The sequence below is a fragment of the Poeciliopsis prolifica genome, unplaced genomic scaffold (assembly GCF_027474105.1).
Source record: "Poeciliopsis prolifica strain line A6 unplaced genomic scaffold, Auburn_PproV2 SCAFFOLD001, whole genome shotgun sequence".
NCBI classification, from domain to species: domain Eukaryota; kingdom Metazoa; phylum Chordata; class Actinopteri; order Cyprinodontiformes; family Poeciliidae; genus Poeciliopsis; species Poeciliopsis prolifica.
The window spans coordinates 9,194,418-9,220,696 of record NW_026562376.1 but is presented as its reverse complement, the minus strand read 5'-3'; the positions used below and the strand labels follow the sequence as shown (position 1 = coordinate 9,220,696).

General features: G+C 39.3%; 2 protein-coding genes across 3 annotated transcripts in view; both read right to left on the bottom strand.

The window, feature by feature from the left end:
• Positions 1 to 26: 26 nt before the first annotated feature.
• Positions 27 to 14,842, bottom strand: st8sia2 (ST8 alpha-N-acetyl-neuraminide alpha-2,8-sialyltransferase 2). 2 transcript variants are annotated; one of them, XM_055053500.1, is made up of 7 exons: positions 14,690 to 14,842; positions 11,628 to 12,090; positions 10,273 to 10,329; positions 8,486 to 8,620; positions 8,139 to 8,396; positions 6,170 to 6,463; positions 27 to 2,823 (listed from the first exon to the last, which is right to left on the bottom strand). In XM_055053500.1, the coding sequence occupies exons 2-7, from the start codon at positions 11,723 to 11,725 to the stop codon at positions 2,517 to 2,519; spliced, it is 1,149 nt and encodes a 382-aa protein (XP_054909475.1). In that variant the 5' UTR covers positions 11,726 to 12,090; positions 14,690 to 14,842; the 3' UTR covers positions 27 to 2,516. The 2 variants fall into 2 exon arrangements, with proteins under 2 accessions (XP_054909475.1, XP_054909555.1); XM_055053580.1 differs by lacking the exon at positions 10,273 to 10,329.
• Positions 14,843 to 15,615: 773 nt separating this feature from the next.
• The window catches only part of slco3a1a (solute carrier organic anion transporter family member 3A1a), a 35,962-nt gene continuing 25,298 nt past the window's right edge, over positions 15,616 to 26,279 (bottom strand). Inside the window, exons 3-10 of the mRNA XM_055053388.1 lie at positions 22,077 to 22,175; positions 21,713 to 21,985; positions 20,588 to 20,752; positions 20,289 to 20,487; positions 18,063 to 18,231; positions 17,017 to 17,189; positions 16,843 to 16,907; positions 15,616 to 16,474 (exon numbers count right to left, since the gene is read on the bottom strand). Of these exons, the coding sequence (XP_054909363.1) occupies positions 16,122 to 16,474; positions 16,843 to 16,907; positions 17,017 to 17,189; positions 18,063 to 18,231; positions 20,289 to 20,487; positions 20,588 to 20,752; positions 21,713 to 21,985; positions 22,077 to 22,175 (1,496 nt within the window). The 3' untranslated portion in view covers positions 15,616 to 16,121. The remainder of the gene's footprint in view (positions 16,475 to 16,842; positions 16,908 to 17,016; positions 17,190 to 18,062; positions 18,232 to 20,288; positions 20,488 to 20,587; positions 20,753 to 21,712; positions 21,986 to 22,076; positions 22,176 to 26,279) is intronic.

Genomic DNA, 26,279 nt, shown 5'->3' with positions numbered 1-26,279 from the left:
TTCATGTCTATTCTTAACTTAATTGGCGAGGTAATAAGGCCAACATGCGAGCAAGCAGTCGCATCTAGTCAAAAAGCTCTCTAAAAAACAGTTTTTTGTTTTTTTTATACAGAGAAAAATCACATGACTGCGAGCGCATGAGAGGCATCTTGTTGGGCTGCAGAGAAGGTCCTGGAATATTTCAAATGCTTCCACTAATTCTTTTTAATGGGAGCATTTTTGTTGCAGTAAAATGCACAAATTGATTACTAGGAATACAAAAAACAGCTTCTACAAACCTTTTGCTGAAGCGTAACATCAGGGGAAGTACAAAAGTATTAATCAGGCCACAAAATGTTTTTTTTTTTCGCTGTACAGCCATTACAATAAATACTTAGTGACGTAAAGAAAATGTCAGCCCTCAAGTCTGAACTTTTTTGCGTATTTGTGTGTATACAGTCTGTTTACTTCTTTACAGAAATCTCAAGACAGACGCAGAGGGGAGTGAGTCTTGATTTCCGTTCATTCTGGACTATCAATGATTTATTTAAAGAGCTCTTTTTACAGGGTGAAACATTTATACAACATTGTTTTTATAAGGGACAAAAAAAGAGAATTTTTGCACACAACTTTACTGTGAATTTTCTTCATTCAGAATAAGGGGCATTTAACATCAAATTACCAACTATAAGTGGTGAAAACTTCAACATGACGGCCATGTACACGACTACTACAGTGTCCAAGCACACATTAACACTGGTATTGGAATAAATAAAAAATCACCAGCTTAATAAAAATTAAGCTTATGGAACAACTTCAGCCAATTAATTGATTTAAAATTTAACTTATTTTTGAATTGATTAGATTTAGGCAAACAATTTGGAATTGTTTTTCTAACAATGCAGAATTTGTTGGATAAACAAATTTTTATTTTTGCTAAGCTTCTGTCGAAATTTCCTGACGGCTAAAATAAGGGAATTTGGTCATTCGGTACCTTGTTGGGATTTCAGATTGGTGGGCTGTTATTGACATAATAGTGGGTGCATTTACATATATTTGAGTCAGCATGCATACTTATGACCTTGTATAAATTAGAGAAAATCCATAACCAAAATAATTTGTGCACCTAATTATATTTTATCATAGTTGGATGATGCATAATCACTCCACCCTGAAAAAAATGTTTAAATAATAATAATAATAATCTCACATTCAAACTAACTTTCTGTTAGTTCTGGCCAAAGCTGTATGTAGGACAATTTTTGTCATGAATCCTGAAACTTTGTATTTACAAACATGTAGGTTGGTGGTCCTTTTAATACATTGGCATTTTTTGATTATAGGCACAGAACAGTGTCAGCTACAATTAAATATGCTAATAAATCTATCATTCTCTATAAATACTGGTTTAATATTAATCAAAAGTTCCTATACAAGAAAAAGTCACGTCCATTTAATGCTCTACCTTGTTTGAGGGTTATTGCACCGAACATCTTCAGTTACAGATAAATTTAAAGCACATTCTTATGGTTCACTTACTGTAAGAAAGTCACTGATACATTCATGTTTTTTAAAATGCTAAGCTCGCCTTCCTAACAGCAAACAACTTCCTGTACTTGCATATCTCACGTGTCCAGTGCAGAAACTTCGAGGAAACTCTGCAAAATGAGTTTAGTGTTGGCTGAGCAAACATTTGCATGTGAACAGCTGGCGCACTGCTACTTTATCCTCACGGGAGGTACACACAGCACCGCATGCTTCCATCCAGTCATTTGGTTCTCAAGGCAACCTCATCAAATGTTGGCTCCAGTTCACTGGGGATCACTGGAATTTAAGGTGCTTTATGTGAAGTTAGAAAAGTTCTTTAAGAATGATAGAAACAAAGCAGCTCAGATTAGAACTTTGTACATTCTTGTCCCTGATTATTCAGTGCTTCCATCTTGTGGCCCAACGAGACATCGCAAGAGCCACCAAGCAGCCGCTCATCATGCGGCGGACATGTCAGAGTTAAGATCACTGATTTAATGGAGTCCATCAGATTATGAACTACTTGGTATTAAAATGACCTCTTAGACATTCTATCATCCCTCTGCTTTCATTAAAAAAAAAACAATGTCTGCTTTACAAACAGTATTGTATAAATTCAGAATCGCAGGGAACAAGTGACAGATTTTTCCTGTGTGTACAGGTACCTGCTGTGTTACAATATAAATAGTTCACTTTAAAATGCAGTTAGAGTCATTTTTTCTTTAAAACAGCAGAAAAATAGCCCATTTTAGTGTCTTCTCTACACCTGTAGCCCCAGACATAAAACACAAACCATTTGCTGCATTTGTGGAAGCTCACAGGTAAACCCCCAAGAGATATCGGTTGCCATAGAAATCTCATTAAAGGTAAAATACGCTTAATGAGTCAATACGAAAGGCTGTAATTGACAGTGTTCCCATTCAATTTGTCCTTCAATTTTGATCAGAAATTTTTTTTTGCTTTTTTTTACCCGAAAAGCAATAATGTTTTGCGGAGTCAGAATCATGGCTTCAGCTGAGATCTTTCTGTGCTCCTCGGTCCAGATCACAGCTTCCCGTGTGGAGCCGGAGCGCCCCCTGTCTGTGCAAAGTGCTCAAGGTCCTGAACTCCAGGGGCATGGTGTGAGGACTGGAGCTGGATGTGTACTCATACTTTAGAGTATCATAGTAGTGGTACTTCACTGGCCGGCCCTGTGGGCCGAGAGGAAATGGCCAGAAGCCGTAGAGGTGTATCTCCTCACAGAAGCGAGTGGCCATGGTGTACATGAGGAGGCCAGTGGTGGGACGTTTGATGTGAACGTTGTTGGTGAGCCAGTACCTGTTAACAGGAGCAGCTGTTAGTTGCAGGAAGTTAAGGAAAAACAGAGCATTCATTTGACTTCAACTTATCTGCTTAAAAGTTAGCACAACTGTTTTGATATTTTTAATCACTGCTCCATGGACGTTAAGATAAATTTAAAGAAAAAAGATTTAACCACTACAACTTACAGTATTTTAAGCTGTTTTATTTATCTTTTAACTAGGGATGTCCCAATAATAATAAAAAAAAAAATCTTAATAAAACCCAACACACAATGCTTGTTTTAACATATGTGATTTCATGCCTGCAGACAAATTAAATAAAATAAATAAAAACACTGTTATGTACCTCATAAAGTATTTAGCTTTCATTAACAATGTTTTTTGCATGACAAACTGTACCACAAACTTTTAGTCACTTTGGCACACTTGTTCTGTAAGCATGGCTACAGAAAGCAAGTATTTTCTAAGAAACCCATTGAAATATTGTGTCTTTAGTTTATATTTAAACAGTTAATAAATCCACTTTAAACTTGAAGGTTTTAATTCAAGTGGCAAAACGTTTGTACATCACTCACATAAAGAGTCTGGGTTTTCCCCTCTGAGTTCCTGACTGCTAGTGTGAATTTGTTGCTAGTGAGCCTCTCAAAATAAGAGACCGTTTCGGCTGCTGCAGCTCTCTGCCTGCCATGTAAACGGGACATTGTTTTAAAAAAGCAACTCAGGACAAGGCTTTTCTGGTTTATTGTAGACCTTTGGAAAGTGACGTGTCTTGTTTTTAACCGTCGTAGTAACAAGCCTGACATAATGCCTCATGAATTTCATAGGTGCAGATGGTGAGCTGTTGAAGGGGAATTCTGAGGTGATTTCACCTTCATAATTTTTAATTCAAACATTTCTTTGTTTGCATTTCTTTTCTATATAAAATAACAAACACTGGAAGTGTTTTGGATGATTGCTGATTCCATCATTAGATGAGCTTCACTCTGATCGTAATATTCTACAATATTCTGTGGCAGCGACTTTAGCGACAGAAGGTCTCATTTTCCCTTCTCTAATTGAAAAAGCCCATTCTAGTCGAGTCTGGCCTTGATGCTGATATTGCCCTCTTAATCTCTCCCAGAAGTCTCTCCACACCATTTTAAAATGTTAATGTATAAGAAATTTACTTTTAGTGAACAATTTGATGATGTTAACAGAAATTCATTTTAATATTGAGCTATGAGGAGGCCAAATGTTGCAGCAAAAATTTTATTTCATTATAAGAGCATGGAGCAGAAAGTCCAGCTTGTGTTTTTTTTATGTTTTATTTTTAATGCATTTCTAATACAGAGAGTTAGTTGGAGCAGACAAAATGACATCATTTAGTCACTGACCAGCAGAAGAGGTTAGGCATTTAACAAGGCTGGAATGATTCAGAGCAGAGTCTTGCTGAACAAAGAAGCAGAGAGCGGAAGAAAACGGTTGCTGAGGGGGATTCTGGTTAAAGTCTGGAAAGACTGATGGATGGATTTTATAACTCTCCAGGAAACAGGTGTAGAAAAAAAGTGTCTGCACTCAAAAAAAGTGTCTGCACTCAAATGGCAGCTATGAATTAATTGATTAAATAGATGGGCTAATAGAAAAGCTTAATTGGATTTAAAATTTTCATCCTGATCCCTCCGAAAGCTTCTGCAAACAGAAAAACACAAATTTATTAATAACTTAAGCATAGTTAAGACTAATCTTTTTAGAAGCACATAAACGCACAAAGTGATATGGTTGACAATCGGATTTCAGCTGCAGCTCAATGAAACAGGAACGTGAAAAGCCAACTGTCTGCTGCTGGCTTCCTCGGTGTGAACTGGACAGACAACATGAGGTCTATCTGTCAAAAGCTTTCATCCCGCATCTCTTGCCGGTTGCCTGGCAATCTCCTAGTGACGACAGGATCCACTGCATCCTGCTGCTGCTTTTTTTTTTTTTCCCACCAAGATAAAGTCAGAGCATCTGAGTGCTTTGCCTCTGTGGAAATCACTGGCGCTGTGCTTCAGCCCACATTTCACAAAACCTGACCCAACCTTTACATGGCAAGGCGCGTTTTGATGCTTTGATTTAGATTGAAATCAAAGCCAGGATTGAATCTTTCAAGCTAAAGCTTTTATTAATCAAGACTTTGAGGTAAGAAGTGAAAATGTGCAACTCTGAAAGCATTTTCCAAACACTGGACTTTCATGATAGGTCGGACAAACTCCTCCCTCTTAATGGAAGTCTGTAATTATGCTGTATGCCAAAATGTCTGTGAAAAATCAAATTCTGGCTCTTGGGGATAATCGGGAAATTTTAACAGAAAAGCAGTACAGATTCGATGGATATTCAGTGAGCTGCCATATTTTATTTGACCACTGGGTGTCACTAAATCTTACAGATTATTGCTTCAGGGGAATTAGACATTTAGAGAATTTCTGTTTATTTTCCATGTGTCTTGTCTAAGTACTCCAGGTATACCACATAGAAAAGCTGGTTACCTTCATGTGCCACAACAAAACTGAGATCTTTAGACAAAATTAAATCAAATCTGCATCCAACATTTCAACCTCTGTTCTGTAATAGTAACCTGTGTTATTATTATGGGTGTGTCAAAGGTCATACTGTGTTAGTATGACCTTTGATCATTTGGATCATTGGTGTTGGTACATTGATGTGTGTATGGGGCAGGTAAGAATTTGTTTGTGTTTGTTTGTGTTGAATATGTGAGTGAGTTTGCCAGCAGAAGGTGCACAGCTGTTAAGAGTGTTGAGAATGAAGGGGGTGTACACATATGTATGCCACAGTTTCAGATATTCAACGTAAAAAAAATCTTTAAATCATGAATTATTTTCTTTATGTTTCACAATACTGCACCTTTCTATTGCATATAATCCCATTGAAATATACGGAGGTTTATGGTTGTGAAAAGAGATAATAATTTTGAATATTTTTGTGAGTTAAATTAGTGGTGATGGCAAAAAATATGTTCCAAATGACTGGTTTTGTCTGGTGACTGCCTGTGAGTTCCAGATTAAAACGCACCGTAAGCGGAAAAATCAATTTCTTCAATGGTACAGAAAATAAGCATGCTGCACCAAATGTCAAACATCTCTGAACAACAGGGACATTAACGACGACAAACAAAAGACTGATTTTATAGAAAACAAATATAACTAGAGGAGTTGGAGCCAAGATGAAGAAAAGAGACGGTTTCCTCGCCGATTGTCTCTGATGATGAGCTGTAAGGTTAAAAATAGCCACCTGGGCCTGCAGATTAGAGTTTGCCAACATGCCTGATTATGCTGCTCACAGGTGCTCCCGCGAAATGCAGCAGCTGTGCTCGCGCCTCATCTTACCCTCGGACAGCGTGGAGCAGACGCAGCGACGGGAACGCCGTGCGCACGTCCACTGTGTGCACCAGGATGAGGCGGAGGGCCCACTCCACACGCTCCTCCCCGCCCTTCGCCATGAAGGCCGGGATCCACAGCACGCTGCCGCTGAGGTTCTGCAGGCGCCGCAGGAAGCGATCCTTCCACTCGTCACTGACCAGGTCCTGGAAGGCCCGCTGTACCACCGAGGGGTTCATGGTCACCAGGTTAGTCCGCCGGCCCACGTCCTGAGAATACTCCTCCACAGGGGCCAGGTTGCACCTTAAGAAGAAACAAAAAGCTGATTCTCTATGACTGTAAATGAAACCAGTATCAAAAAGCTTTTCAAGGTTATTGTCTTTTTTTTTTTTCCTCCAATTTGTGCTCCGGAAGCACAACCAAGCTAGCCTCTTCTCTGAGGAAAATGCCAGAACTCTAAACTAGTTATTATCTCAGTGGGTAAATGATGTAATTAGTCACAGCTCCCAGCCAGAACTCTGAGGCTGGTGTTTTGCTCACCTTTTGATTTCCATGGCGTGCAATCATAGCAAAATGTGCTCCAGGTGACACCTACTGTGGCAAAAACTGACACAAGGTAGTCATTTGAGCGTAAATGTTTCTGTGCGTGTCTGTGTGCTGCTGAATCTGACAGCGGGAAATGTTACATCTCGTCAACAGAGAGCGAGGAAACTGCAGAAATGACCAGATTAAATCAAAAGCAAGACTAAGTAAACAGACACGTACAGGCTCACATCATTTTTAGTTAGATTCAAATAAAACGGTTTCATATCTTGGTTTGTATAATGTTTCTCATGAGGGGCCTGCTTTGAGGAGTCAGTTTCTTTGGCAAATGCAAGCAGGTTTTTTGAAGTAACTGTAACCATAACTATGCAAGATGAATACACAAAACTCTCTACTTGATATCAAATCGTAACTATAACCATAAGGAGGGTCAGCACAGAAAATATTCTCACAGTCTTAAAATGGAGAATTTCGAAGTCTTATTTTAATTTTGATTTATTTTATTTTAACCAATCTATCATTTGTTTTCATCTTCTTACACTACAACTTAGCAATTTAAAACATATCAACGTGTAGGAAAAGCATTAAGATTTATGCATAAATATTCAAAAACGAGATTTTAAATGAATAAAATTATTTTTAACAGAAAACATTTACGTAATCTTGTACTGTTTCAAGCCTTCTTAATATTCAACCAGACATCTTGTTGGGGGAGAAATTGGTATGCAAACACTGTTACTGCTCTGTACCTGATACCTCAAACACCATCAACCTACTTTGTAGAAACCAAGCGAAGGCAGAGACCTATATTTAGCTGAGACATTATCTTCTCATCTCATGTGTGAGTGCCAAACCAAATTCCTTAGCTCTTCAAAACGATACATTTCCTGTTTGCTGCTTTCAGCCAATGATTACCACAAAGATTTGATATTATTATCATGCAGCTGGAGAGCAACCATGACCCCTCCACATCAGGACGTATATATAGGCAGCAGAGTCCGTGTCTGCACACAGTAAACGTGTACACAGAATCTGAAGCTGTCATCCTGCTTGCTTTTCTATTTATGCACCATCACTGAAAGTGGCTGATTTATGAGAGGGAGTTTTTCGCTACCTCCGCATGTTCTGTTAGATCCGATCTACTCTGTCCAGAATCACATTTTTTTGTATTTGCTATCGCAGCAAAGCTGAAAACAGGTGTATTTTTCCTTCCAGAGGCAGATAGAAATGATGATACATAAATCACACAAACACAGAATAGGCTGATTTCCAAAAAGTCCTGTTTGGAAATCAGAGCAAGAGTTTCCCCAGGAAGTACATCATGCTACTAGAGAACTGAAAACTATTTAACAAGTCTATTCTATCCATATTTGTGCATTTGGGTTAATACGTTTCAGTTAATGCCCTTTTAGCGTAAAAAACACAATCTCCCCACCTGATAACAAAATCATGAGAGTCGATTTCTGGTCCGCAGCTGCTGTTCAGCAGGATCCCAGAGTTCCCCACGATGGCGCAGCGCCTGTGGTACTGGTTTTTCATCGGCGATGCGGTTGGCAACAGACGATAGAGATTCTCCGAGATGTTTGTGGTGCTTTGACGATCAAACACATAGTGGATGATGTCTCCTGGCTTCAGCGTGCCCTTTAGAATTGAGATGTCTCTCTCTGGATCGAGGAATCTGAGAATATTCTTTCTGCGGACAGGAGAGAACAAGGCCTTCGTTAAAAGACTCGTCTCAGCGGACCTTGAAGAGGAAAGTCGTGACGAGGAATCAGAACCTACCTGATGAGGTTGGAGAGTGTCTTGTTAAAGGCCCAACTGTTTGATGAGTGTTTGGTGGTGCCGTTACAGGTTGGAGGATAAGGATATTTGCCGATTGTTGTTGTCGCAGTTGGTTGTGTGCGTGCTGCCGCCTTTCTAAGTTAAAGGAAGGAAGGAAAACAATGACCTTTACAAGTCTGATAACTGAGTCTGGTTATTCTGTCCAAATTATGTAGCTGTTCTTTATCGTCACAGGCCCAAAACAGGTCTCCATGTTGGACAAAACATTAAATATTGATAAAATATATTTTTGCGAACCCTGTGTTGCTTTGGTTTTATAGCTTTTATAGAATACAGAAATATTAACCCAAAATCTGAGGCTCTTTCTCTTTCCTGTCGTGCCATGAGTAGTTTTGTTCAAAATAGACCGTACTTTAAGTGAAGCACAATCATATTCAGAGAAGCTGGCACCACTGTATATCTGATATGCAGTATGTTTTTACTGTAATATTTATTTTATTTTATTTTTTTTAAATAAGCATTTGAGATCTTCTTTTAACTCCTTTGAGTAGTTCAAGCATATTTGTTCAGTTTATTCTTGGAATTTCTACCACTTATCGTCTTAATATGTCTGGATATTGATAGCGGTCAGTTTATGTTTCTGACACATTCAAAACTGAAGTGTTGCTGTATGAAAAATTCTAAAGTTTATTCACCATTATTCTTCCTGCAGATGTATCTCATTGACAGTGCTGCGTGACACATAGCTGGATATTTTCATCAGCTGCTTTAAAAAGTTACGACACACCCACTGTCAATGACTCACTGTGTTGTCAAGGCCGCAAAGGACACTTAAACATCACACACGCACACACACACACACACACACACACACACACACACACACACACACACACACACACACACACCCCACACACACACACACACGGACCATTCAGCTCCCAGCTGGGGTCTACAGGTTTGTGGGCATCTGCAGTTCAATAAACTAGAATGTCATTTAAAAGTTTAATCATTTAAGTCAGTTCAAAAAGAGAAACTTATATGTCAAGCTTGTATTTGTTCTTGTTTTGGAGGGTATCATTTATAGTGAATGAAAACCTAAAATTATGTTTCTCATAAAATGTAAATATATCAAACTAGATACAAGGGAGATGGGACAGCAAATGATGTTTTGTTGTCTGTGGTTCAGTAATGCAAATAATGTAATAATTGTGGCCCATGTTCTGGATATGTCTCTGTGTCGCTATCTCTCCAGCTACAATTCTTGCTTTGTGACTATATCCTGAACATGAGTTGACTTTGCTTTCCAATCCTCTCAGGCTTGCAGTTATCTCTGCTGCTTGTGCTCCTCGTCTACCACGCATTTTACCTTTCACTAAACTTTCACTGGTATGCTGACATGTAGTCAGCTTCTTTGGCAATGAACTTTTGTGGCTTAACTTTCACTGTGGTGGGTGCTGGTCAGTTTTCACCCTGACTTTATTTTAGCTATACCGTGTTTCTGCACACACACACACACACACACACACACACACACACACACACACAAACTATTTTATTGACCTTGTATAACCTTCAAGTTTCCCAAGAAACAACATTTTGGATTTTCATTGGTTGTAAGTCATAATCATTCAAGTAAAGAGAAATGAGTACTTGAAATAAGACACTGAAATGAACCTATGTGGATTTTTTTTTCTTTTATTTTGTGAAAATTACTTATTAAAATCAGTACATGGGAGATGCTCCTGAATATGACTTATCACATGCAAAAAGATGAGATTTCTGACCTGTGAGGTTTTGGAATGAGCTGGTGAACGTTGGTTTTCTTCGTCAGCCCAATATTTCTGAGGGTGGGAAAGAGATTTAGACTGAATGACAATTCACTCCAGGCAGCTCATATTCACACTTTTACATCCAAGGTCTTGACTGGATTCAGCATTTGCTGCTTCTGAAGTGAGAGTGAAGGTGAAAAGAACTCTTCTGGGTTTCATTTCACTTTGAGAAACCCACATGAGCCCATTTGCTGATGTAATAAGGAGAAATCTGGCCTTAATGGAGCCTTATTAAAGTTGAGGGGAGGTTTTCTTTTCACAGAGAAGTGAGCAGGCTTTCTCCAGAGACCCTACACACCTCTTCCATCATGCATTTACTGTAAATATACAACACGTGCACTCAGGTTTTCCACCAGCAGGCACTTCTGAGAAACCATGACCTTGATCACATCTGACAAATCCATGTCAATCCGACAGAATCAGTCTGAACGCAGGAGTGATGAACTCCCTGATGGTTTTTCCAGTCTTGGTGGCCTATAAATGATCTACTATTAAGCTGCATTTATGCAGAGTTGGTTCTGGTTCATCTCCCTCAGTGAATCACAGACCAATGTGACCTCATTACAAAATGTGCCACAGCCAGGTAATCACGTGATAAACAAGAAATGCTCTTGGTGAAGGGAAAATAAAAAGTGAGGAATAGAAAGTGTCAATAAAAAGTAAAAGGGATAAATAATTTATTATTATTATTATTATTGATGACCACCAAAATTTAAAAAAAGAAGATTTATTGAAGGTGAAGTAGCCTACATGTGGGGAATGTGATGTGGAGTGATTCTACTGCATTGCTCAGGATTTCAAAATCTGGCAGTGAAAATAAAATGAGAAAACGAATGTTATGTTTGCAGTCTGGTTTTCCTTCCTGCTCAATCTCTCGCTCACATACACCCCCCCCCCACACACACACACACCACACACACACACACACACACACACATGCAGTTTCTCAATTTCAAAGCCTCTATGCACACTAGTATAGTGGAAATGTATCCTGCATCCCGCATGCTGCAAGACAAATAGCCAAATCCTTGGAGACCCGGGCGGACAGGCGGGCTGCTGTAGGAGCAGCTGCACGCCACTGTTACAAATCTGGAGGGGGGGGATCACAATTTAACTCCAAACTTCAATCAGTTCATGAAAGTAACTCGCTCTGTGAGTGTTGTTGTTTTTTTTCCCCATCGTTTTTCTCCCCTCATTGATTCTTCCTCCACGCAGCCCAGATAGATTAGATCTAACCTGCCGGGCTGCAAACAATAGGCACCCAGAGAGAGGGGATGCACTGATTGGATGAATTACGCTGGGTTACTTACGCGCTTTCTTTTTCCACTTCTGCAATATCATCAATTATAAAAAGCACAACCAGCAGCGTTAGGAAGCCGAACAGCAGAGAGCGGAATACGGGCGGCATGGCTGAGGGGAGGTGGGCTGCAGCCGCCGGCCCGGGAGTCCCTCTTCCTCTCCTCCTTTCCTCCCTTCCTTCCAGCGAGCTCCGCGTTACATCCACCTCCTTTTAGTTCCCATCTGTTAACCCAGGACCCGCTCTGTCATGTTTCCTCCTCTCTCTCTCTTTGTTCTTTTCGGACACTCCCCTGAGTGAGACGCGGTCCTTCTGTCTTCCTCCGATCCGTCTCTCTTCCTCCTCGGATGTTGCGCTCCTGTCTCCCGCCGGGGCGACGTGCCGCTGCGGTCTCCCGTTGTCTCAATTCCCCCAGTGAAACTTTGAAAGCGTGCACCTCCACAGCTCTCAGCCGGAGCTGCGAGACCACATGCAGCCTTAAAGGCGCAGAGGACGGACAAAAAAAATACATTCATTAATAATGAAAAAATAACACGCAGATAAATAAACATCTCCAGCTTTTTGCAGAAGAGGTTTGAAATGTGTCGGTGACTCTGACCATTTCACTGAAAGTTTAATAACAAGACATTTGATGTTGAGCTAAAATGGAGCTAACTGTTTAGCTAAAGTTTTTATTTAGCCATGCAAAAGGAATCTGCCTGACCTCAGTGTGTTATTATTACTGTTGACTAATTACAATTAGTCAGTAATAATAATTAAGCATCTAATACGGGGAGGAGTAATTATTGTGGTGGAGAGCAAACTGTTTAGAAATAGATCAAAAATCTACAATATGTCATGTGAATGTAAGGTGTCAATATTGACACAGCATCCTTGTTAACTCCACTGGTCTGTCGCATCCTAAAACCATATTCACACAGACACATGGCAGACATTTGTCCACGTTTATTCAAGGAAAATGGATCAATTTTTGGTCTAAACAAATCCACAGTGACAGTGTTCCCTGCTTCCACAATCCACGCATACATTATCTGATGAGTTCAATGGAGCAGGCAGGGGGGTAAAGGTCTGATTTACATAAACTGAAAAGTGCAGATGGCAAAACACATAATGAGCTGCATCCACGTGAGACAATCTATTCTATCATCCCTCTCATGACTTATATGTAAATTTGTGTCAATTTGTGTTTTTAGAATTTTGCCTAAATTTGCAGCCCACATTTATTTATATCCCCTTTAAAGTTTCTGATCTGTGTGAAGGACATTAAATTCTCATTTGTCAGCAGCTATTTCTGGTTAACAGTCACTGAAACATGGAGACAAGCACACGGCACCGGCAAGACAGCAGTCGATGGACCCCAGAGTCGATTTACTGCTTCGTATTCTCCTGCTCTGCTTGTGTCACATTTTATCTCAATAAGGCACTCTTTAGGCTAATTGACAGCTCTCGAGCCGTGCCTGCATCTGTTTCTGTGTCGACTGCTGGTGGATTTATTTTGTGCATTTCTGACTTTCAACAAGGGCACCTCAAAAGCTGCATTCTGTGCTCCTATTGCAGAGTATTGTCAGCAGTCTGGCAATGCTTCTTTTGTCTTCATGAAGAGTGTCATTGGTCTATAATTAGACTTCACAAGCTGCGGAGGACAAAACGCAATCACACTGCACTTTAAAGCATCTTCTATTTACACTCGGAAAGTCCCAGAAATTATAGTAACTATTAGAAGCTGTTGTTTGAACAAGTCTCTTCTCCTTTCAAAGAATGAATAAATGACATGTACTGATTATTAATCGTTGTGGTAGTTTTACGTAAGTGTAAACATCAGTGACAACAAGCCCTGCTTCCCCCCACCCCGAAAGGAAGAGCTTGCATTTGGCTGTGGAATATTTGGGGATGGCTTCAGGGATGCCATTTCTTTAAAATTTTAAGTTAAACATTCTCAGACAAATCTTCACATTCAATGCACATAAAGTGTCCAAACATGGTGTCGAGAGTCAGCATGCTAACAAACACCAACATGTCCTTTGCCTCTGCTCACCACAGTGACCGATCAGCTGCCGGCAGCTGCTTTCACCGCTGTTCTCCACCTGCTGAATAAGCTGCTGTAAATGTGTTACGAATGTGATTACCTGCCAAACAAATCTAACTTTTACATCTGGCTTGTCTGTATTTCTCTCAAACATCCACGCAGCTGTGGATGTTTGAGAGAACATGTTTGCTCTGTGCTCAGAGTAATAGCAGTTAAATGTCATTAATCCAGTTTGAAAGGCAGTTGGTAGCATTGTGAAGTTATTCAGTGAAGGTATTCATTCTATGGAAAAAAAATAAACTGGTATCAAACATGTGTCCCTTATTTAAAAATGAAAGACTGCCAATATTGTACATGCTGGTTCTAGTGCATTACTCCAGATGTTATCCAGATGAACAGCAAACTTTGACTAAAAGGTTGATTGCAGAGGGAGAAACTTGAGTCTGCTCATCTAAAATGACATCAATTGCATTAACATGGAAAACAGTCCCAGAAATGTATAGAAGAAAACAGAAAACTACTATACCAATTGGTCAAAGCATGGCTGGAGAGGCAAAGTTAATATCAGAGTTAATAATTAAATGATAAGCGTTAAAATTGAAAGCCACACTGACTGGCTTCAGGAAATGGTTGAATACAAAAGGAAAGCAAGATTTCTTTTGGGGTCAAAAAGCAACCAGACAATCACCACACTCTGAATTCAAGGGACACAAACATGAAATGGGAATGTTTCTCATGATATGACTCAGGTCTATCTACCAAATACTGGCAGTCATAGATCAGAGTTAGGCTGCCTTAAAAAAATAAACATTGATATATAATTTAGTATGGGGATAGTTCAATTTTGCTGCTAAATTTGAATAAATTAAACAAACTTGCTATAATCAATATTGAACCCTACTGCAACATTTGTCTTTTAAAAATTTTCCCTTCACAAATTTCTTTAACAAAAACTGTATTAAAAGTAAAATCTTATAATTCATTTTTAAATTCACATTTCATAACCATTGTTTTTTTAAAGCTTCCATTACTGTATGATAGTAGCTTACCTTCAGCAGTGTTTGAAGATTTTATCAACACCGTAGCCCAATGCACACATTACTAAGCACACTCACTCCTTATGTAATGGATCTTTATAATGCATTGTTTCCTCTTTCTATTACCTCAAGGGTTCTTACAAGATTTTTCTAAGTGTTGTTTTTTAAAAATGATTTGATTCAGTGAAACGCTGACTGCTTTTTATAAATAAACAAAACATTCAAGTTTGATGGAATTTTCTGAAAAATAATTTATTTCCAGAGTAAAATAAATGATATGTTGCCATACAAAAAGTGTAAGAAAGGGACAAAACGGTAACTGCAAAGAGACTAATGGAGTGAACTGAAGTGCTGTGTTAGGTTTAAATATAAGCTCACCATTCATTTTGAGCCAATTCCATAGAATTGTTTCTGCAGTTTTTATGCTAAATACTACAGGCTGAGTGTGAACACTTTTTGTTCACAATAGTGAACTGTACTTTAATTCTCAATATAAATATTCAGAAATCATTTGTGACATAAGACAGACACATCACAAAAATGTAATTATTAGCTCTTAGCTCACATATGATCTAATAAAACATCCTTGGCCTAATGAACCAATCACATGATTCCTAATCTTAATACATATTCTGAAACGTATAAAATAATCACTATAGATTTTTTTCTCTGCATCTCCACTGGGTGCAGAAAACAATATATATTTATTTATATATGTATATATATAGAGAGAAAACAATATTTAATTATTTATATATATATGTTGAATCCCTTTTAAGACAAATTAGGCTGAATACACTCTGCAAATTAAAATGAAACAAACTGCTACAGTGAAAAAAACCCTGCAGTCCTGAAAAAAAAAAGGCTAAAGTTAAGAATACAAATAAATTGGATCTGAATTGCACCTATGTGGCAAGACTTTACAGTCTAGTCCAAGCAAGTATTAAAAACAGTTTATTTTATTGATCCAGCAAGAAAAATGAAAACCAAACATCTATCAGGCCACTATAATAACCCGGTCCAGTCTGGTCCAGGTGCATCTCTCCGGTTCTGAAGTAAAGTACAGTGACTCATCAGCTATTAGTTTGTAAACACTTGGCAACTTTTAAACATCTGAAGAAAACATTTTTTATTTTACTTCAAAATCTTTTTTTTTTTTTTCTTTTTAGAGTAACAAACAGAACACTGTGCTGACTGAAGGAAACCAGGTTAGTTTGGTCATGAAAGACCTAAGCAATATGGCAACTATAGCCGTGGTAGCATCTCATCCATGCACTAGTAAACTCCCAGCGAGGGCTGTGGAGTCGTCTTCTAGCACAGTCACCGCGGGAATTCACTGACAACACCTCACGGTTTCAAAAAACTAGAATGGACCGTCTGAGGTCTGGAGTGCACCTCAGACCCGTATGGCCTTTTACTGTTTCAACAGACGAAGCAAAAATTCTTACAAAACAGACTCCATATTTTCACAAAACTCGTGGTCCTCCAGGTTGTATATAAACTTTGTCCTGTCCACGGATTTGGGCCCGTCACTGAGGGACGGGTAAAACTCGGTTGCCGTCAGGTTGCCCTCGTTTCCTTTGATGTATTTCTTGTAGTTCCTCCGCAGGCAGTACCACGTGGTGGTGTAGAGCAGGAAGGCCACAGCCTTGAGGATGATGGCAAGGCTCACATAGAGGTGCCTGTACTGCACGTTGTCGTAGAGAAGGCAGGCGCCTTTGTCGCCACAGTCAGAGCTCCAGAAGAGGCAGGTGGAGTCGATCCCGGTGCCGAAGATCAGAGGAGGAGGGATGAATCCTGGGAAACAGAAACACCAAACAGCGTTATGAAATCTGCCGACATGAAAAATAGCAGCAGCTACCAGTCAGATAATGCAACAAGATTATTCAACCATTTTTATTTTTTATACTTCTCCTTCTTACAAATTTGCTTGTTCTGCAGTTGAATTGCACAAAAGTAAATATCATATTTTGGAAAAAGGTCAAGCTTAACATCACATGCAGTATGTTTTTGGAAATCTGCATTCCAACATTGAACTGGACCTCAACAACATTAGCAGTTGTTCCCTTTGGGAAAACGACTTGACTTTCTCTTAATATAAAAACAAAAAAGTAAGGAAGCCAGGGCAAGACGGTCTGATCAATTCTTCTGCTGTCAATTCTTACCGAGGAGTCGTAACAGAAGGAACAACAGTCCTAGAGCGTATGATTTCAGTTCAGGACTCACAGTCCTTGAAGGGAAGCAGACAAAAAAAAAAAAAAAGAAAACATGTTAATTTCTCAAAGGTACTTTTGATTGATGTATTCAGCCAACACAGCAAATTGAACAGCAAATTTTACCTGATCAGCACAATGACAGAGGGAGTCTGGGCCATGGCTCCCACGAGGCTGCAGACACATATCACACTCAGGAAGATGAGGAAAACCTCCTGGCAACCTGGCAATGGACATTTCCCGGGAGTAGCAGTGCCAGGACCATTTTTGGAAGATATACAGGTGCAGCTAGTCAGGTTCTGTAAAGATGAAAAGAAAGAAAAAAAAAATGTAAACAGCTCAGGGCTGTAGATCTACATTCACTTTTGGAAATCAGAATTAAAAACATACTCATAACCAAAGGAACCAGGAAAAACAAAATTGCATCATTTAATCAACTTTGGAGCAATGCCCACAATTTCCAATTCTTCCAAGGCACATAATAATTTCAAATACCTTCATTTTTGAAGGGAGGGCAAATCTTAGCCACTACAAGCAGAAAAAGGATATAACATTTAACCTTGGAGGTTTAATGTTATATCACACACCCTGCTAACTGCTTGGTGTTTTTTGTGGAGGTGATTTTCACGTTGTTACACACAGACATCTGTTTTTGTGAGGTCTGGGTATTAATAATAGAGAGGTGCATTCTTTATACCCCTATTTACTTTGCTGTAGCCAACCGTTGGCAAAGAGTCTGCCTTTGCTTTGAGCTAAGTCACGATAAACTTGTAATAGTTAGAAATGTATATATTTTTTTCACAAAAATAGCCAGAGTGCCGCAGAGTTTCACTTCAAGTATTGGATGCTTGGAACTAAAAAATGAAACTCACAGCTTGATCCAGTTTCCGATTAATTTGCCTAACAACTATCCAACCACTTGTGGAAACTCAAGAACAGTCATTTGATGCTCAAACATGAAGGAATGTGTGAATAAAACAAGACTGTGAAACCACGGCCAATTTAGCAGAACAAAATAGTGTGGGAATTCCACACACATTTTCCCAATGGACATTCCATACTCGGAGCAAGAGCATATAAAAATGATATGAGTACTTCTTGTTCCACAAACCCCCTTCATAAATACAACAGCACATGGGAATATGTTTAACTTGTACAGCAGTGGTAAACACCTGTGAAATGTTTGATGCGGTGTGAGACGCTCCAGTCCGGGTGCAGCCGGCGAAGCAGGCAGACAGGTAGGTAACCTCGTTGGAGCCGCACACCGGGCTGATGGACGAGGTGAAGCAGTTGCAGTGGCTGATGCACTGAGCCTCCGGTTTCTCGCCCACATTTAGTGTCCTGAACAAAAACACAGGAGATCTAAATGTCTTTCACCTCAGTGTTTTAACAGATACATAAGTCCAAACTGAAGGTACGGCCTGAACCCTTTTATGAGCAGATTTAGTCTTCATTTTTAACATGTTGAGTCTAAGTTGTGAAATCAAAAAAGACAAGATAGAGTTCCTGTAGAGAAACAAGCAGTGTGTCAAAAGAATGCTGACTACAAGAAAAAAACAGTAACAACTAAACTTGCATACATACACAGTATTTCCATATGAATACATGCAAATATTTTTATTGTTAGTTGTCTTCTGTCTGCTTTAAGAGTCTTTATTGATGCTGTTGTAAGGTAACTATTTCCCTCTGGGGAAGCTTATCTGCCTACATCCAAAAGCAATAATTAGCTGCAGTTAGAAGCTATGTTTTATTCTGAAGCTGATGTACAGAAAAGTATGCGCAGATGTATTAGAATGAAGAAGTATTACAAATAATTTGATACAGTCCTTGTCATGATCAAAAGCAGAAATTATAACTGGGTCAAAAAGCTCAGTTTGATTTGTTGCAGCAAGTAAAGTGAATTTCTGTGACATAATCCTCTGTATTTCTGACCTTACATTCACATGAGACTGACTAATATATATATATATATATATATATATATATATATATATATATATATATATATATATATATATATATATATATATATATATATATATATCCACAAACAAACTTACTAACCGTGTTTATATCTATATATCTATCTATATATCTATATATCTATCTATCTATCTATCTATCTATCTATCTATCTATCTATCTATCTATCTATCTATCTATCTATCTATCTATCTATCTATCTATCTATCTATCTATCTATCTATCTATCTATCTATCTATCTATATCTATCTATCTATCTATCTATCTATATCTATCTATCTATCTATCTATCTATCTATCTATCTATCTATCTATCTATCTATCTATCTATCTATCTATCTATATATATATATATAGAGAGAGAGAGATATAAACACGGTTAGTTGCATTTTTCTCAAATTTTCAGGTTGCATCTTTATCAGTACTTGAAATTTGATAATTTTGCTTATTTGTTTCCTCATACATTTTAGAATATATGAATATAATATTTTACTACATTAACAGATCTTTATTACTTGTTCCTATGTGCCAGTACAGCCACTATAGAAAGCAAAAAAAAAGCAACAGGAAGCATGAGAATTGAGGATTTATTTTAAACTATAATGAAACATTGTGTGCCTGGAAGAACCTGACAATGACTGAGTCACACTCATCATGAAAGTCAGTGCATTTTTTTTTCATCAAAGTTTTTCTTTTTTTATGGGATTATTGTCTGTCTCAATGATGCCTTTGCATTCAGTTCATGCAGCCCTCTGGAGTGTAAAGCCACGCTGAATAGAAATGCTGTTTATAGATGAGATGAGGTGATGCAGATTTGTTTATATAAATGGAAAGCCCACTGCACCCTAACAAACAGAGGTGAATTGCATTTTTACTGTGCAGGTCACCTTTAATAAAGTCTAGCTATCCAAGGCAGAAGGCTTTATGTTGTTATCTGCTGTATATTATATGCGGTCAACAGTCATTTGAGTGAATCGATCATACGATACAAAACAAATCTAAACACAATGATTACATTGAGAAAATTGTAAATATTCATTGCTTATCTGTGGCATCTAGTCTTTCTAATCAGACATATTTTGTGCTCCTGTCAATCAAAGGCCCCATGTAATGGGTGAAAGAATTACACAGCAGTAGAAGTAGGACCGGGTAGATTAATTGCCATTGTTAAAAGGCAGCATATGATGGTCTACACCTGAAAGAGTGGCACTTCCATTCGCATGTGCAGGAGGAGTGAGTCAGGTAGAGGGGGTGCAAACAGTCAAAGCAAATAAATAAGTACTGGTAAGCTAATATTCCAAAGAGTTATGGGACGTCTGCTGTTGTGATTGACTGAACGACCAAGTTAATGAACACGGTTAACTCCACATACTGCCAGCCAACCAGCCACAATAAACACTAAATACTTTCTTACTCGTTGCCGTATGGCTCAGTGACTCCGGCGACGGGGCCCGTGTCGCAGCCCAGAAACAGGAAGGAGACATAGCAGGCAGTGGAGATCAGGTTGACCAGCATGGCCATGCGGATGGCTCCCAGCGCTGAGAGGTTCAGCTTCTTCACCAGCAGGCCGCCCATGAAGATTCCCAGACAAGCACATGGAATGGCCGTCATGCCTTAACAACAAAACAGTGAGATCCCGCACATCATGTTTACTTCAAAGCTATTCATGCATGCTGAAGTTATGCATATCAGATTTGCTGTTAGTGAACAGACCTAAAAGTTGGTTTGCGGAGGTGGTGGTGAGGTTGAACTGCTGCTCAAGGTATTTTCCCAGAAAAGCTGCAAAGCCAGCCACGACTGCTATCTCCATGCAGGCAGCGAGGATGATGCAGGTGAAGACGGGGTTTGACAGCAGGTGCTTTGTCACCTTAGGGATCACTGGTGGTAAAACAAGATAGGCAGCATGAGCATTAATGTCATGACAAGTTAGTTAATGGGACATACAATCTTAATTTGCTGTGGCTTTAACAAGCAACTCACATAATTTATAACCCACAAATACTTAAACAACAGTGCTCCATCATCTAAAAAGAAGGGCAGGACACAACTTTATACCTACAAACATGTGGCTGTTCCCCTAAATGAAGAGACAATGCTAACTAAAAATAGATAATTGAATGTGCCTCAAGGCACAAAAAGGACACAGCAAACACGTGAATGTTCTGGAGAGGTAAGACAGATTTAATCATCTAACTGACATCACCCTGAATACAACATCCAGATGATGACCCAAGGCAGAGGAGACATCATGCTTTGGGAATGCTTTATTCAATAAGGACAGGGAAGCTAGTTAGAGTTGATGATAGGATGGATGAAGATAAGTATAAGGGACACTTTAAGAAAGTCTGTTAAAGGCTGAAAAACACTTGAAAGTCGGGCAGCAGAAAAATGATCATGTACACACAGCCTGAGCAACAATGGAATGGTTTAAGATAAAGAATGAGAATGTGTTAGAAAGACCCAGTCAATGTTCATCTATGGCAAGACTTAAAAACTGCCCTTCATTCTTTAGATTTTGACCAAACTTGGTAAAAACAAATTCACAAAATTAGCACATCTACTGGTGAAAACTGCAAAAAGTATATTCCAAAAGATTTGCAGCAAAGAAAGTCTTTACTCGGGGGCTGAATATAACGCATGCAATTTTTATTTTCTTTATTTTGAAAATAAAATAAAAACCATGCACATTTTGCCTTCTACTTCATAATTATGCATTAGTCCCATAAACATTTTCTATAGCACAACCAAAAACCAAACGTCAATGTAACTTTTACAAAGCCCAGTTTGAAGACTTTGTTGCAGTGTATGCATTTTACATGGTTTAAAGTGAATGCTCACCTCTCAGCTGCTGACAGCAGGTGGGGCTGTTGGCAGGCTCATGGCTGAGCACTACTCCGTTGCTGAGCTTCGGAGTCTCATACTCCTGGCTGAGAGAGGGAGGCAGCATAACCTGCTCGCTCTCAGCTCCCTCGTCTCTCTCCCTCGTTGGCAGTGAGTGAGGAAAGCCGAACATCAGGATCGCTGAAAAGAACAATAAGGCACCGCACAGCAGGAAGCCTCCCCACCAGGCACCAATCCACTGAGGGTCATCTGGAGTGATGGTCAGCAAACCTGAGATGAGAGGCATGTAACAAGTCATGAGAGAAACAGAAACCAACCCCCCCACAAAAAAAAAAAAAAACCTTTGGACCACTGAGCTCACTGGTGTCTATGAATATGAAGTCCACATAGAATTTAGTGCAGATGGATCCGAGGATGAAGCCACAGGCTGGTCCGAACACCAGCGTAGAGAAGAGGATTCCTGCAAAGGGACAAGCACAAACTTTGATTACTTAAACTTTTAAAATTATTCACATTAGTCAGATCTGTTGCGATGCATATGGCTTTATACACACATGTATAAAGCCTGTGTTCATGGCAGATTATATGTCAAGCTAGTGTTTCTGCACACTGATGATTAAAATGTAAAAGTTAGAAAAATACAAAATATGTTCATTTTCTTTACATGAGAAGGACAAATTTTTAATACAATTATGGAGAAGTCTGCTGAACTGAAAGTCACTGACCCCCTCAAAAAGGAGGTTAAAACGCCAAAGGTCACTGCAAAAAAAGCTAAATGATCACACAATGTTTGACCAAAGAAAGTTACATGAAAGAAAGAAAACAGTTGAAAAATTGGACAAGCAACATGGACAGGCACTGCCTAGAGAGGATAGAGAAGCAGACTCCGTTCAACAGTTCTGAGATTCACTAACAGTGGCATTGCTTGTATTTACACGCTACTTAGCCAGAGTTGACACAAGAAGGGTCCAGGGTGAAATTTTAACAAGTCTAAAGGCATAGTAGCTTTAAATCAAAACATTTTAAAGCTCTTCATGCTTCCCTCTGCTGACAAGCTTTCTGTTGATGTTGATTTCATTGTGCCCCCATTTCCACAAGTACCATCACCTGGTTTACTGACCACAGCATCACTGTGCTTGAAATTTGCCTGACCTAAACGCCGTGGAGAATCTGTGAAGTGTTGTCAATTTCATAGACAAGCAAACAGGTATTCTTGTCTCCTGATCATCTCCATGCCTCACCTCACTGATGTGTTGATCCATGCAAATGCAGCCCACATCAAGTCTGGAGTACATTTACTGTTGACATACTTTTTAGTAGGCAAACATTTCTATTACAGAGTAGAAATTAGTCTTACACAACATTCTAATTTTCTGAAAAGTTACATTTAAGTTCAGAGAAATAAATAATTGAAATACATCACAGTGTGTGCAATTTTTGAGTTCAACCTTTTGAAGTGAAAAACTGAAGTAAAATTAACTTTTCAGTTGTACTCTCAATGCATATGCAGCTGCACAAGATGTAGAATAGGGCTTGCTTGGAGATTGCTTAAGGTGCAAAAACTCTTGACGAGTTATGAACTTGCATTACTCATGCTAATGTAATATTATGCTGTTTGGACCTAGTTTTGTGGCAGCAAATACAGTGGACACAAATGTCAATTTCCACAGAGTCAGAAGCACAGATGACAAGAAGCGGAAACAAGAAAACAGGCAAACCTCACAACTGATATTATCATTGGAAGATTTTGTAATACCGTGCAGCCCTAAAACAGAAATCCACAGTATTACAAAACCTGCCAAGAAACTGATAGGTTAATGTTAGAACTCAGGATGTAGGGTTAAGCTGGCTATCAAACTCCTGCGGGCATAATTCAGCATCATTTGACTACATAAACAGCCCGTCTAAAGCATGCAACAAAAAGACTGAATTCAACTCGTCATGTTCTGAAGCCAGAATTATGAATTTGCTGATTAATTAAGTGTTGTGTTCAACTTTACAATACCCTTGTTTAAAAAAAGTACAGTGAGAAGCAATACTGCAAACAGGGAACTGTTTTGGTTGTCAGCAAAGATCAAATCAGCTGGTGTAAAAACCAAGAGACAAGTGTAGCAGGAGAGATACTGTCGGTGATGCTTGCATACTTTTATTCTCCTTAAAACTGCACTGAACACTCAGAGTTAAACCACAGATAGGAAGAGAAAGACACACAGCGGCAGACACGGTCCCCTATCTCCTCCAGCGCGCAGTTAAAGATGAAATTTCTGAGCTTGATCCAAAATTCTAATTAGAGCGGGCTGCGAGCGTGAACCTGTGACTCAGACTGCAGGAAGATAATGAAGAGCCCAAGCTCAATTTGGGAGGCAAATTTTCCTCCCGGGCTGTTAACTCCTCTGATGTGTGGCAACATAAGACTTTCCTTTAGAGGGCTGGAAGATGTCTAGCAAACAGAGACAATCGATAGCTGCACAGAAGCCAAAACAAATTCATTTCACTGGCCTCAAGTTGGCTGCTGATCGCTGTTCTTAGCATCTGATTCCAGAAGCAGCCACTTAACGAAGGACGGAAACTGTGACTAAGCTTTGTGTTGCTTTCCTGGTGCCGAGAGTAAACTCAATGGTCTGCCTCCTGCCCTGACCACCCACTTAGGAAGGGAGGCGACTCAGTCACATAAACATGCCTTCAATCACATCATAGTTTATTTTTCACATAAAGGAAATGACTCACACATTCACCAGGAGGAGTTTGGTAGCAACACACGTGCTACAGACAACGCCTTTGAGTGGAAAAAGAAATGGGATGGGAACACTCGTTCTTTCCTCTCATGAAACCACAACTGAAACACATTTGTTGGCGACAGCGAAACCGGCACGGAAATGAGTACACATAGATGCATCCACGAGGCGCCAGAGCATGTAACAGGTCTCAACCTCCTTCCTCATCATGGTAACTTCTGAGATTCTGTTACATGGACAAGATGCAACAAGTACAAAAAACAAACCAGTTAACAGCCTGAAAGAAACTGAAGTCCAAACGCAAACTGATGAACAAGAAAGCATTGTTGTGGCAGCGAGACAAAAGAAGAGTGTTCACTGAAAACGACAGATAATGCCGTTTAGCAGCACTTCCAGAAAAGAACAAAGAAACTCAAGAAGAGCACTGCACCCACGTGACGACCACATTTGCCTGTGGTGTTGCAAATGAGGTTGGTGTGCTCGGTTTCCTTAGAAACCGAGTGTTGTCTTCATGTGCTGACAACATCACAACCGCTTGCACAATGGGAAATCTAAAGCAGGAAATTGAGTTAGACAAAAGCATCACCTTCCGGGAGGTGATGGCCCAGCTAAACCGCAAGCCAGCAACCACTGGGAGGAGAAATGTTTCCACTGAGATCTGTCCTAACACACAGTTGCTTTACGGTACACTAGGTGATAACATTGTCCCCCTATAATGAGCAGACCCCCGAAAACTGAGCATGTTCCTCACAATAACAGTTTGACGGCTTTTGCCAGAATACAAGAGAATCCTGCGAGTTTGAAAATGGCGGAGCTCATCTTCAACTTAATTCAATCTTCAAGGGAAATAGAAAGCAAGATTGAATCACGTGTTCTTCCTGCTCTCCTAATCTAACCAGTTACAAATTGAAATGTTGCCCAAATGTTGTAAAACTGTACTGATTTAGGGAAGGCGCCTAAATTAAGAGTGCAGTCTGATTCTAAAGTTCTGAAGTTTCTCTCCTCCAATCCACTTTCCAGTCTTTGTCTGTAAGGCAGAAACTCTGCTTACTTTTTAGAGTAGATGTTCATTTTTGATAAAATTACAGTTTGATTGGCTTAGATTAGCCTGAGCTGTCCTTGCAGTTATACTGAAACCGTTTTCAGCTACTGGAGGTAATTTAATGGTTAATGGCATTTACTGCTGCCATTAACATTGCACTCTCTCAGTCTCTGTTTTTTTCCATTGATACTACACATGGCCGGGTGCGTCTGCCTGTGACCCATTAGTGGAATAGGCCTACTTTTAATTTTGTCTACTTTTCTTTTCTCTTTTTACAAAGAATGTTCTCTGTCAAAGAGAAACAAAACTATTGTTTCCATGTATATTGTATAGTATCAATGTTTTTATTTCCATAAAGGGTACCCATTGCCCAGTGGAATAGAGCTAAAAAGTCATTAGCCTTGCCTCTTTCTTTTTTTATGAGTACATGATACACATCTGGTAAGTGCATCTTTGTTTAGTTTGATCTTTTTCCAAAATACCCTTCATGGAGCTATGTCTGCAATTAATTTTGGTAACTGTTTTTTTTCTCTCATCTCTTGCTTCTTTGTTTAGTTGTGCCTCATTCCTAGGCAGAGCCATAAACAGTTCTATCAGCGCTTTTAACTTTGTGTTGCTACAACACTTTTTTTTAACATGGGTCATTTTTTCTTTCTGTAGGCGGTACTCCTGGCCCAGCGGTTCTGTGTTTGTGTTTCTTTCCCAGAGCGGTTCATTGGTAAAGATATTACCATTAGATTTTTGCAAGCTCCCATTCCTCCTTTTCTGCTGAAACCACTATTGGCCT

What these genes read in the sequence shown, in the direction of transcription:
- st8sia2 (XM_055053500.1), bottom strand. Translation starts at nt 11,725, where the DNA reads ATGCCGCCCGTATTCCGCTCTCTGCTGTTCGGCTTCCTAACGCTGCTG. An exon ending in ACACTCTCCAACCTCATCAG is followed by an intron (nt 8,397 to 8,485) that starts GTAGGTTCTGAT and finishes TCCTGTCCGCAG; the next exon opens with AAAGAATATTCTCAGATTCC. An exon ending in TCTCATGATTTTGTTATCAG is followed by an intron (nt 6,464 to 8,138) that starts GTGGGGAGATTG and finishes TTTCTTCTTAAG; the next exon opens with GTGCAACCTGGCCCCTGTGG.